Here is a 14,295-nt window from a genome sequence, read left to right on the forward strand (position 1 = left end):
TCCACCAGGAATATATGACAATTCTGAACCTTTATGCACCCAGAAAGATATCGTTGAAATATATCTATATATGTAAATATTTAAGTGTTTATTATAAAAATATTTAGATATTTCTTAACATCTGTAAGATGTTAAGATGTAAGAGTTATATTTTTGCAGTCATCCTGGCAGCTCTTCAGAACCTTAGATTTATTGCACATAATATGCACAATAGGTTATAAGCAGTATCTTGAGACATCTTTTTAATGATAAAGCTAGATCTTTAAAATTCTGTCATAATAGAAATTCAGTTCTAGAAAATACTAACACTGTGGATTAAGTACCCAGATAACGTAATGTAGAAAAGCAAAGTATGAAAAAATTTTTGACAAAAACTAAATATGGGAAAATGAGTAAATAGGATAAAACTAATCTAGCAGAAGTTAAATAAATGTACGTTTATTTTGACTTCAAAATGTTTGTAAAAAATCAGTACTGTATCTATGAAGAGGGAGCCTTTCCTTGAGCAGTGAGAAGCTCTCATCAGCTCACTTCTGTGTGGTCGCTGATTGCAGGCTTCGACAATGTTTTCAGTTTGCTTCTCTTGTTTGCAGTGAGTGAAAAGACCAGTTTATGTGGGCTGAGCCAGCTCGTCTTGGACCAGAGCATCAGGCAGCCTGCTCCTTTGCTTTTCTGTTGGGGTTTGTTTGATGTTGGCTCTTTAGCTACCAGTGAGATAGAGACTAAGTTGGCCACCTTTTAAGGGCTACTAAATTTAGTCTTTTAGGCTATAAGTATGTGATTCAGTAAATGCTTTTAATTTAGTGAATGAAGGTTTGTCTGTGGTTTCTGTCTTCAAATGTTGGGAAATTATATTTGGAATTTTAATAAATTTTCATTCACTGTTATGTTGGTGGCATCCATACCAGTGAATAAAGCAGATTTTCTAAAACAAGCATTTCAGGTGGGATGCTGAAAATGCTATCACTAATCTGTCCTTTCCTAGTATCAGGCAAACTGGCTGAACAGTTGGAGATCTTTTTTTCTGTTTTTTTTTTTTTAATTGAAGTATGGTTGATTTACAGTGTTGTATTAGTTTCAGGTGTACAGCAAAGTGATTCGGTTTTTTAAATATATATATATGTATACACACACACATTCTTTTTCATATTCTTCTCCATTATGGTTTATTACAAGATACTGAATATATAGTTCCCTGTGCTGTACAGTAGGGCCTTGTTGTTTAAGGTGATTAAAGGCTGATTAGTGACCCACCTCACAATTCTCCCAGCCCATCTCCTCTCAGTTGAATTGTCAAGGCCTCTATTTAAATAATGTTAAGATATGGTATTTAGCGATGGGAATTTGCCAACTCTCCTTTGTCACTGAAAACTAGCAGAATGATCAGTATAAGATTTGCTTTCGGTCCTCTGGTGGGGCGATCTGATGAGCATATGTACAAGGAAGATGCTCAGTGGTTCAGCCTCGTGAACAGCTGCAGTTTGCTAGGCTTCACGCTGGCCTTGGTTACAGCCTAGACCGAGAAGTACGCAAAGTAGGCAGTGCAGAGACAAGGGTTCTTTCCCTCACTCCCCCTGTGGTTGAGGACTAAACCCCCTGCTCCTTGCTTTCCTACACCCTCAGGGCTGCATTAGATGCTGGCTGACGCCTGCTCCAGCTCTTAAATTCCGACTGATGAGGAAGCTACATTTGCTGAAACTCCAGGTGCAGGTGCCAGGGAGGTGAGCGATGCTGTGTACTGCATCCTTCCTCTCTGCTTTCATACCCCCTTTTCCCTGATCTTGTACCCCAGTTCCTTGTCGTGTGCCACCTAGAATGGTAGAGGGGACAAATATCAAGAGTGCCTAGGGCTTCCCTGGTAGCGCAGTGGTTAAGAATCCACCCGCCAATGCAGGGGACATGGGTTCGAGCCCTGGTCCAGGAAGATGCCACGTGCTGCAGAGCAACTAAGCCTGTGCGCCACAATTACTGAGCCTGCGCTCTAGAGCCCACAAGTCACAACTACTGAGCCCACATGCCACAACTACTGAAGCCCATGCGCCTAGAGCCCATCTGTGCTCTGCAACAAGAGAAGCCACTGCAATGAGAAGCCTGTGCGCAACGCAAGGAAGAGTAGCCCTCGCTCGCTGCAACTAGAGAAAGCCCACGTGCAGCAATGAAGACCCAACCCAGCCAAAAATAACTAAATAAATAGATTTATTAAAAAAAAAAAAAAAAGAGTGCCTGGTAATTTGGAAGCATGATGAAAACTTTTTAGTGTTTCTTCATTTCAGATGGTTAACTTCAAATTTACCATTTTTAATGATTCTAAAATCATGGTTAATTAGGAATTAAATAAATGCTATGTGAGTGGCTTGTTAGAGTTACCATTTCTCTGAGAGTAGACTCCTTTCCCTGGTATACAGTAGAATCAGAAACATTTTGTTTAACTGTGGTTCAGTGTGATTTTCAGATGTCCCTGAAGCAGCTGAGTGACAGCAGGGAAGCAGCCCACAGATGCATGTTAGCCATGGATAACTGACAGTTGCCTGTATTTATTTATTAATTTTCTCCATTTATAATTTTGTAGTAGTTTCTAGAAAGTAAAAGACTAAGATTTTTAATTCCATCTCTTTTCTACTAAGTAATTGAAATAACTAATCATTTGACCTCTTGAAATCTTAGTTTGCATATTTATAAAATAGGGATACCTAACTTCCATACCTTACAAGTAGTAAAGGGTCTAAGAAGAATCATTTCGTCACCACTAAATATCTGTGGAAATGTAAGCTATTACTATTGAAACATCACTAAGCATAACTTTGGTTTTATTGCTAAAAACAGTAGTACAATTATACTAAATTCTCCATTAGGAATTTAGAAATGATGTTCTTTATTTAATATCTGAATGAATAGATACAGTTAGAATGATGGAGATCACAGAGCCCCAGGTCACAGAAGACCATCAAGTCTTGTTTTCTGAGTCCGTTTGGGTACAGTCCTTATAGCAGAATACGAAAGAGACAAACCAACCCACTAACCCCACACCACCTGCATTCATGAACACAAAGCTCTCCACTTCCCTCTGAGGATTATGGCAGGTTTTTGATACACAGCTGATCTTTCTTTTGATCTATTGGCTCCACTGAAAGTGATCTGCTTAATCAACTACCTTATAAAATTACATAGGATCATTTTATTCAATACTTTTTCTGTGGATTTTTAGCATTTCACTAGTTTTCATTTTCTAACAAAGTGGGGAATCAAAATTTTAAAATTTTAGCGTGACGCTGCCTCAGGGGAAATTTGAAGGAAAGAAAATATGCATGTTCTCGAGTCTAGAACTGAAAATGTTCTCCATGAAAAGGGAATAGGATGTGAACATTTTTAACTTTTTAAGGAACCTCCATACTGTTCTCCATAGTGGCTGAACCAGTTTACATTCCCACCAATGGTGTAGGAGGGTTCCCTTTTCTCTACACCCTCTCCAGCATTGGTTGTTTTCACACTTTTTGCTGATGGCCATTCTAACCAGCGTGAGGTGATACCTCACTGTAGTTTTGACTTGCATTTCTCTGATGATGAGCGATGTTGAGCATCTTTTCATGTGCTTGTTGGCCATCTGTATGTCTTCTTTGGAGAAATGTCTGTTTAGGTCTTCTGCCCATTTTTTGATTGGGTTGTTTTTTTGATATTGATAACTCAAAAATATATTCAATTCAAAGCTTATTCTGTGCTAGAAGCTATGCCACGTGCTTTATGAAGATGAGCTATTAGCTCATCTTCACACCAGCCCTGCATGTGAAGTATTACTCCTTTATCTTTATATACTGTGTAAGGGAATTGTTAAGAAGACGATGAGTCACCTGCCCAAGGTCACACAGCTAACGTGTGGTAGAGACAAGATTTAAACTCAGGTATTTGACTTAAAGCACTTGTCTTAACTATCAGCCTTTGGTCTCTAAGTCTCCTTCAGTGTGTTGTTTGGTTAGAATGTATATGATGTTCCAGTGACCTCAAAGAGTTAAACTGTGGCTAAAGTTAAGAGTTAAAGAGAACTATTTGCAATCTGTAGGTGACTGATTACAGAATTAGTTTTACAAATAATTGAGTAATTTCGTAAGTAAGCCCTTAAAGGGTGGGCATTAAGTATTAAATGCCTATGGCATGCATTCTGCTTATTAACATTGTAAGTAAAGCTTTAGAGAAGTGACAAGAGAAGAGATAATCAACGATCACAAGCTGTAGGAGAGTCAGCAAGAATGTGTGTCAAGGAGAGACCATGGGTGGTTTCACGTCCTTCCCCAAGTGCAGGTCTGTTTACACGTGTGGCCCTGCTGCTGAGCTGTACCTTCCTGTTGGCACTTGTGGCAACTAAACTTCCTGGGGTCCCTCGTGATGATGTGTGGGATGCTGGATCTGGGCATTGAAGGAGGGCCCTTTGTAGTTGGCAGACCTGCCCTCTGTGTGTTTTTAAATATGTAAATTAGAATTCCAAATTCTTGTGGGTAGGAAACAACTCACTAAAAAGGGATTGAAAATGTCTCTGTTAAAAATTACCATATACTTATCCTGTTCTCTGCCCACATATATATGGTTGTTTTGCCTCACTTAGGTCAAGAAGATTTTCCTTTTTGAATATAAATCTCTCTCTGAAGGACACTTGGTTTGCAACCATTCTCACTTTACTGTGCAAGCTAAGCTTGACTTATGAAAGGCAGGTTTTGATGTTCTGACAGTGGGAGTAATACTTGGTCTGCGGGCTTTTCTTGGTAGGATAGACTTTCTTCGAAGGAGGACCATGCACTGCTCATGGCAATTAGAGGTTTACTCATGACCTCTGAGAGGATTTGGGTGTAAATACTATAAGAAATGTAATAAGATGCAGTCGCTGGGCCCCAGGTGGAGCTGGGGTGGGAGGTAGACTTGTGAGGGAGACTCCAAAAGAGATGGGTAGGAGCAGGATGAGGATGCGCCTGCTTCATCATGTTTCTTGAGTTCCACTGGTAACATAGTGGCCCTGAAAATAATTCACTGCTGACTTGAGCAGAAATGCAGATTTCAGTGCCACAGGACTAATTTGGAAGGTTGCCAACTTCCACTCAACCGCCTTCAGGCCTGGTGTTGATTTTCTGGCATTTCCCATTGCTGCCTGGAGTGGAATGGAGGAGCCAAGGTGGAAAAGAGTGTTTCCACCTGGTTCTCACCCCCTTTTCCCATGTGAGTCTTACAGTTGTTCCTTTGAGTTGTGAATGTGGACACCTGGAAAGTGTTCCCTAAAAAACATTACCCAATAAATGTACCTTCTACACAATATTTCAAGAGTTTGCCAGTCTGAAAACTAGAGAAGACAGTTTGTATGATAAATACGTGAATAGCCCGAAAGCTTAGTAAGGTCCAAATTTTAGACATATGTACACATAAGCGGGAAGTAAATTGGAAAGGAAAGGGAGGGGAAAGATAATAATTACAGCTTTTCTTCCTTTAGAGAGAGTAGCTTTTCATTACTTTAACATAATGGCTGACCGAAAAGTTCTTTCAGTGTTTTCTGATGCATGTACAGAAATCTTATGTCTAATTAAATTCAATTCATACCTAAAAGTTTGCACAAGGAGATTGATTATAGTTAATGCTTATGACTAAACAAATAGAAGTTGTCCATAAAATATGTTTGCTGGAACTTTTAACATTCTTGTTTTCACCAGTGAAATTTAATGCTAATTTGAAAATTTTCTTTCTTGAAAGTTTTCTGTTAGTTGAAATGCCGTTTGTTTTCCTGGTTGTAGATTGCTTGATTGCTTGTGGGCAGATAGGTAGTTATAAAACTGTAAGCTACTGACTGCTGAAAATTCCAGCAGTCCTTTTTTTTTTTTTTTTAAGTAGAAATTGATAAACTGATTCTGAAATTTATATGGAAATGCAAAGACATAAAATAGCCAAAATAATATTGAAAAAAACCAAAGCAGGAGGACTTACATTATCTGAATTTGAGACTTACTTTAAAGATTTTGTAAAGAAAACAGCGTGGCATCAGCAAAAGTATGGAACTATAGAGCAAGGGAATAAAATATCTTCAGTAAACGGTGTTAGAAAAAGTGTTATCCAATTCACATGGGGGTGAAGGATACTGGATATGCCATCCAAAATACGCTACTTTGGCATGATGACTGAAAAAAATGCACAATGTGAGAGTTGAGAGTTAAGTTTTATTGGGGACAAAATGAGAACTATAGCCTGGGAGACCGCCTCTCAGATAGCTCTGAGGAACTGCTCCAAAGAGGTGGGGGGAGGTCAGTATGTATGTGATTTTAGTGATGGGGGTACATGCAATCAAGCACACATTTCAGCAGAAGGTTGCTGCTCATCATGAGGAAGATGCAAGAAATTAGGCTCATAAAATTAGGCTCATAAAATCTTTACCTGAGAGTATCTAACTATCTGAAGGCTTGTTCACAGTTATACCAGAGCACAGAGTGCCTCCTTCCTGATCTCAGCCCTGAACTCCTTTCAAGGGGTGTTGAAGGTCAGCAACTGCAGTGGCCAGTGACCTCATCCTTGTAGAGGCAGATGGCAAGTGACAATTTCCAGTTGGCAGGCATAAGGATTATTTTGAGCTAAAGGACGAGCAGATGCAGGAAAAGCTCTCTACCTCCCCTAACTGCCTAAGGATACAGTATAAATTTCCCCTCTTGTAAAGGAAATTTACATTTGTAATGATATCTCTGTACCAGGAAGAAAGCTACCCAAGTCTTATCTGCAGAACAAGCCAACCCTTATCTACCCTGTACTTCCTCCCCTCCCCTTCTCAAAACTTGCTACCCCAACCCAGAATCCCTAAACCCCTTTTCCTTGATTTAGCCTAAGACGATGTTTAAGCTTCAGTCATCAGCCTACCTCCTTGAGTCGTATCTCTTTGTACATGTACTTATGTACAAATGTAATTAAGTGGGGTTTTTTTTCCTTGTTAATCTGTCTTTTATCAGTTTGATTCATGGGCCCCAGCCATTTAACCTAGGAGGGTAGAGGGAAAAATATTTTTCTTTCCCTACAGGGGATAAAAAGAGAACACACAAAAATTAACTCTAGATGAATCAGGACCTAGACTGAAAAGCTAAAACATTATGGCTTCTAAAGGACAATACAGAATATCTCTGCAACCTATCTTAGAGAGGGCACAGAGAGCACTGCCATAAAAACGTGATTTAATTAGCATTCATCAAAAATAAAAACATCTGCTCATCTTGTCAAAAAGTAACATCAAGAAAATAGACAAGCCACAGACTGAGAAAATATTTGTAACACCTATATCTGATAACAGGTTTGTATCCAGAATATATGAAGAATTCTTTCAATGGAATAATTGTCAACCCAGTTTCTAAAAAGACTTGAACAGACACTTTACAAAATAAGGCATATCACAGCCAAGAAAGCACGTGAAAAAGTACTCAACAGTGTTTGTCATCAGGGAAATGCAGAATGAGATGCCACTACCCGTCTGTTAGAATGGCTAAAATGAATGAAATTGACACCACCACACTTTGGGGAGAATGTGGAACTCTCATGCATTGCTGATGGGGTATAAAATAGTACAGCCATTCTGGAAAATTGTTAGCAGCAGTTCTACTCCTGTGTATTTATCTGAGAGAAATGAAAATAATGTCCACAAAAGTCATCTGCAAGAATGTGCATGGTAGCTTTATTGATAACAGCCCCAAACTGGAAAAGCCCAGGTGTCCATCTGCAGGAGACTAGATAAACTACCTGGTATATTCATACAGTGGAACAATCTGCTGATATATGTGACGATACATGTCATGCATGGATCAGTCTCAAAAACATGAAAAGACATGAAAAAGTCAGACACAAAATACTTAAGACTGTACAATTCCATTTATGTGAAGTTATAGAATAGCTAAAGCCACGGTGACAAAAGTCAGACCAATAGTTGCTTCTGGGTGTGGAGGGTGGGGAAGAATGCTGAGAAGGGGCTCAGGGGGGCTCTTGGATGGTGGAAACATGCTGTCTCTTGATGGGGGTATGTGTTACATCAAACTGTAGACCTGAGATCTGTGCATTTCACTAAATGTAAATTATAGCCTCAAATTTAAAAATCTCACCCCTAAGCAACAAGGACCTACTATATAGCACAGGGAACTATATTTGATATCTTGTAATAACCTATAGTGGAAAAGAATCTGAAAAAGAATATATATATATATATATATGTATAATTGAATCACTTCACTGTATACCAAAAACTAACACAACATTGTAAATCAACTATACTTCAATGAAAAAAAAATCTCACCCATAAAAACCCACAGTATTTTCCCATCTCTTATTCTGATTCTCTGTCCTGCTTTCCTTAAAGTATTAGACAGTTTAGACCCACTATACTGAGCCTTTCAATAAATATGGGTTCCTTTTTTCTTCTTATCCCACCCATTTCAAAGTCCTTCCTATGTCATTACCTTGCGTTTTGAACATGAGTCAGGAATTCCAGGCAGGAGGCAATCACAGTAGTTCCTTCATCAAGCATTTGCTGTCAGCTTGTTTTGTATAGTGAAAATCCAGAGGAAGGCATTAATTAGTTAGGAGACACTTCAAAAGTAGAATAGGCAGGATGTGGGAATTCAGGGAAGGCTAGGATAAAGGGGGTAGAGAAGATGATTTACATCTAGCATGATCTTTGGAATCAAACCAAGAAATGAGCTAATTGATTATTCTTCTCAGGAAAGGATTATCCTCATCTTTAAACATATAAACATAAGCTGTCTCTAACCTGAGAAATGTGTTTCCTTTAAGTTTTGCACCTTTAAAAACCTGTAAAGGACCCAAATGTTATATTGGTATAAATATACATCTGCCTGTGAATGCTAAATTTATTTTAGAAAAATCACTTTGTGCTCTTCGGTTCCAGCAGGCACTGTTGACACCACCAGTACAATGCTGGCTTACTTTGTCTCTTCTTTCTTTTTCCTCTAATCAGTTTGATAAAGGCTACTCTTACAATATCCGTCATAGCTTTGGAAAGGAAGGCAAGAGGACAGACTATACGCCTTACAGTTGCCTGAAGATTATCCTAACCAATCCACCAAGCCAAGGGGATTATCATGGTAAGTGCTTCCTCTGGATGTGTCTGTGATATACAGAAACCCAGGAGCTCTGTAGGAAACACTGAAACAGTGGAATGATTTTTGCATTACTAAGGGGAACGGGTTTGTAGCTTGTGTCGGTCATCAGGTCAAGCCAGAGCTCCACTAGCTTCTAGTGGTATGTCTTATTATTGGGCTGGGTCAGCATAAGAAAGCGGTTCTGCTGTTCTCCACTTTGTGCTGGACTGGGCTCTTTAGTCCTCCGTCCCCTTCACCTGCTATTCTCTTTCTCCTGTTCTGCATGTGTCTTAGAAGGCTGATGCGAGTTCTTCAAAGCTTTTTAAAATTGAGTGCCTCGAATTTTGGAACAGTAGATTGATTAATTTTCAAAGACTACTGAGAGAGTGTGTTTTATTCTCATTACTATCATCTGATTAACAAAGATTGAGGGATTTAACAAGTCACGGTTTCAAACATCTATCAATTTGCCTAAGTTGTAGGTTAAAAAGAAAGTTAATCTGTTTTCTGTAGATTTCTGAGTTTAACACCTTTTTTCTAAAATAGTTCTCTGAGCATACCTTGAAAAGCTCCTCACTTGTCTGGTATGTGAGAGGATGATTTAATAGTCCATATTAGTTAAATTTTCTAGATTACCAAAGCTGACTGCAATCTGTGTCAAAACTTTTTCTTGTTTTAGCATCTTAAATGAAATTCTTTTTTAGAAGATCACACAGTTGCAGGCTGTTAAAGATCAAAGAAATCTCAAATGGAATTTTAAGAAAGATGCTTCATGTGTCCAGAGCATTAGCATTTAGTAGATGCAAAGGTGGCCAGTCCTGGAACACACAGTGAGCGGTTTTCACCGCTCGTGTCAGGCACTTACGGAACTTTTAGAAATACAGGCTCAGGCTCAACCCTCAGACGCATAAACTCAGATTTATTTGCTAGTTCTCTGGGTGATTTTGATGTCTTCTAAACTTTGAAAACAACTGACCAGATACTTGTGGTGAGAAAGTCTGTAGCTTTTCCCAGTGGCCACACCAGGGAGTAACTTACACTGAGCTTGGCCAAGTGAAACTCCCAGTGGTTCTTCTGTCGGTTTACAAGTCCTCACATTCAGCACTTACTTAGTTGATTTTTATTAGCTTAAAGACAGGATTTTATATTTCTTCTTCTTGTTATTGTATCTTATTTATTCTGGTCCATTCTGTTTGTTTTACTTTGTTTTTAATTTAAACTCTATCAGCTAGAAAATAATACACAGCTAACTCTTGAACAGCAGGGGTTTGAACTGCATGGGTCCATCTTACACGCAGATTTTTTCCAACAAATATATACAGTACTACACGATCCGAGGTTGGCTGAATCTGAGGATGTGGAACCTCGGATACAGAGGGCCAACTGTGGGACTTGGGTACCTGCAGACTTTGGTATCCCGGGCAGGTCCCAGAACCAGTCCTCTGTGGATGCTGAGGGACCACTGTACTTAGCAGACCCTCAACGAGCTCGTATTGTTTTTTAGACACATTGATCTACCCTTTCTTTAAGTGAATAAGCTTTATTTTTGTGGAGCAGTTTTAGGATCACAGCAGTACTGAGCAGGAGGTATAGAGAGATCCCGGGTGCCCTCTGCCCCACACTTGCTCAGCTGTCCCCATGTCAGCATGGCCCGCAGCAGAGGGCTTGTCCCTATGAGCTGAGGATGTGCTGTCTGCCGCTGTTGGGTGTAGCCAGTTGTGGATATCATTTCTGTCCCGGAATGATGGTGCTCGTGAGCTCACTGTGTTGTTGCAGATTCTCCATCTGCGGGATCTGTCCAGCTTGATGGAGGTGGAGTCCAGCAGTGGAGTCAGCACTTCTCCTTGCAATTCTGTCAGGTTTTCCCTGATGTGTTTTGATGCTCTGTTGTTAAGTGCATACGCATTACGGATGGTGATGTCTTCTTGGAGTATTCACCCCTTATCGTTACGTAATGCCCCTTTTTATCCTGCATAAGCTCCCATTCTCTGAACTCTGCTCTGTCTGAAAGTAACATAGATACTCCCACTTTCTTTGATTTGTGTTAACATGGTGTATCTTTCTCTGTCTTTACTTTCAATCCATATGTGTCTTTAAAGTGGCTTTCTTGTATACAACATACGGTTGGGTCTTGTTTTGATCCATTCTGACAATCTATTTTTAATTGGTGACCACTGACATTTAAAGTAATGATTGATATAGTTGGATTAATGGCTGCCATATTTTTTACTGTTTTTTATTTGTTGCCCTTATTCTTTGTTTCTGTTTTTGTCTTCCACACATTTTCTGCCTTTTGTGGTTTTAACTGAGCATTTTATATGATTCCATTTTTTTCTCTTCTTAGCATATCTATTGTATTTCTTTTGTTACTTTTTAAATTAGTTTTATTTTTTAAAGAGTTTTCACTATATATGTACAACTAATCCAACTCTCTTTTCAAATCACCACATCACACATAAGTAATGCAAGTACCTTATAATAATGAATATTTCTACTTCCCTTGTATCATTCTGTCATTCATTTCATTTATACTTAAGAATATATAACCACACACAGATATGTACATAAACATGCATAACAGAATACACTGTTCCCATTACTTTGAACAAACTGTTATCTGTCAGATTAGTTATGAATAAGGAAAATAAAAGTTTTTATATTACCTTTCCTTATCATTCTCTGATGTTCAAATTTTCTTTGGGTAGATCTGAATTTCTGGTTTGTATCATTTTATTTCTCTTTGAAGAACTTCTTTTAATGTTTCTTGCCCTGCAGGTCTGGCAACAGATTTCCTGAATTTTTGTTTGTCAGAGAAAATCCTTATTTCTCCTCTTTTGAAGGAGAATTTTGCAGGGTACAGAATTCTGGGTTTGAGGGATTTTTTTCTCTCAGCAGTTTAACTGTTTCACTCCACTCTCTTCTTGCACAGTTTCTGAGGATAGGTTAGATATAATTATTTTCTTTGCTTCTCTGTAGGTAAGGTGTTTCCCCTTTGGCTTCTTTCAAGATTTTTCTTTGTTATTGATTTTCTGAAGTATGAATATAATATGCCTAGCTGCCTTTTTTTGGCATTTATCCTGCTTGGTGTTCTCTGAGCTTCCTGGGTCTGTGGTTTGGTGTCTGATATTAATTTGGGGGAAATTCTCTGTCATTATTGCTTCTGTTTCTTTCTCTCTCTCTCCTCCTTCTGGTATTCCCATTCTCATATGTTACACCTTTCATAGTTGTTCACGGTTCTTGGCTATTCTGTTCTTGTTGTTTTTCCTTTTGTTTTTTTGGGTTTGAAGTTTCTATTGACATATCCTCAAGCACAGAGATCTTTTCCTCAGCCGTGTCTGCTAATAAGCCCATCAAAGGCATTCTTCATTTCTCTTTACAGTGTTTGCATCTCTTTTTGATTCTTCCTTAGAATTTCCATCTGTCTGCTTACATTACACATCTGTTCTTGCATGTTGTCTACTTTTTCCAGTAGAGCCCTCAGCATATTAATCATAGTTAATTTAGATTCCCAGTCTGATAACTCCAGTATCCCTGCCTTATCTGGCTCTAATTCTGACACGTTTTCAGTCTCTTCACACTGTTATTTTTTGTTGAAAGGTAGACGTGAGGAACTCCAGTACGTAGGCCTGTAGTGATGCAGTGGTGAGCAGAGGGGGTGCCTATAGTGTTGGATTGGGTAATTGGGTCTCAGTGTTTAGTGAGCCTGTGGCTGTGGGCTGTGAACTTCAACAGTGATTCTCAGCTTCCTCCCTTTGGGGGGACGGGACGGCCAGAGGAGGCTGGAGCTGGGCATTTCTCTTCCCCCAGGTAGGTCCGGCTCTGGTAAAATAGTTTCTCCTGAGGGCGGCCTTGCTAAGAAGAGCAGAGTGCTCCAGAGTATTTAAAATGGTACCTGTGCTTACCCCCGTGCTGGAGCATGAGGGGATTTCTCTGTTACTTGCTGTGAGCACCTGGTAGAGCCCCTGAAGTTCAGCCTCAAAGTGTGGCCCTCCTCTGACTGGTCTCCCTGGACCTTCTAACTTTCAGACTTGTCCACACAGAGACTCCAGAAATTTGTCAGTTACAGGTTAGGTTTTCCTACCCCAGTGCTGGTTCCTACAGAGATTTCTGCTCTGGTTTGTTGTGATTCTCTGTGTCTGCCTCTCCCTCCAATTTTGGGGACAGTGGTTTGCCCTGTGACCTCATTTCTTTGACAGATCTGAGAGGAGTTGTTGATTTTTCAGTCTGTTCAGCTTTTTACTTTTAGGATGGAGTGACAACTTCTAAGCTCTTTCTGTGCCAGAATGCAAACCAGAAGTCTCTATCCTTTTAGATTTGTGTAGTTTGCAAACCTCTGTAGTCCCTAGGTTGACCTATTTCATTAACCAGCACTGCCTGGAATGGGGTTGTTCAGCCAGTCATGAGTCGATGTAGGTAGAACTGTATTCCACACTGTTTATCCATCCCTTCCACAAATGTGTGCTGGGAAGTTCTGTTCAACACTTTGCTGGAATCAGCATTAGTTGTGTCTACATTCACTTCATCTTCAGTTACCTTGTGAGTCCAGCCCTTTCCAGTTTGGAAGATTGTTCCCTTTGATGTGGAAGATAGAAACAAAGTAGGAGTTGTCAAGTTCTGTTTTCTTTCTGTCATTTGTCAAAATAACACCAGCTTCCCTGCTTCTGAGGTGGTTTGTTTCTTCTGTTTTTTATTTTTTTTAAACATCTTTATTGGAGTATAATTGCTTTACAATGGTGTATTAGTTTCTGCTTTTTAACAAAATGAGTCAGTTATACATATACATATGTTCCCATAACTCTTCCCTCTTGCATCTCCCTCCCTCCCACCCTCCCTACCCCACCCCTCTCGGTGGTCACAAACCACTGAGCTGATCTCCCTGTGCTATGCAGCTGCTTCCCACTAGCTATCTATTTTACGTTTGGTAGTGTATATATGTCCATCCCACTCTCTCACTTTGTCACAGCTTACCCTTCCCCCTCCCCATATCCTCAAGTCCATTCTCTAGTAGGTCTCTGTCTTTATTCCCATCTTACCCCTAGGTTCTTCATGACCTTTTTTTTTTTTTCCCCTTAGATTCCATATATATGTGTTAGCATACGGTATTTGTTTTTCTCTTTCTGACTTACTTCACTCTGTATGACAGACTCTAACTCCATCCACCTCACTACAAATACCTCCATTTCATTTCTTTTTATGGCTGAGT

The 14,295-nt window shown here is 39.5% G+C and overlaps 1 protein-coding gene across 2 annotated transcripts in view; it reads left to right on the forward strand.

The window, feature by feature from the left end:
• The window catches only part of PRIM2 (DNA primase subunit 2), a 313,191-nt gene that overhangs the window by 252,535 nt on the left and 46,361 nt on the right, over nt 1-14,295 (forward strand). For both annotated transcript variants that reach the window (XM_059937545.1, XM_059937546.1), the window contains exon 11: nt 8,969-9,095. In XM_059937545.1, the coding sequence (XP_059793528.1) occupies nt 8,969-9,095 (127 nt within the window). The remainder of the gene's footprint in view (nt 1-8,968; nt 9,096-14,295) is intronic.

The sequence above is a fragment of the Balaenoptera ricei genome, chromosome 11, assembly GCF_028023285.1.
Source record: "Balaenoptera ricei isolate mBalRic1 chromosome 11, mBalRic1.hap2, whole genome shotgun sequence".
NCBI classification, from domain to species: domain Eukaryota; kingdom Metazoa; phylum Chordata; class Mammalia; order Artiodactyla; family Balaenopteridae; genus Balaenoptera; species Balaenoptera ricei.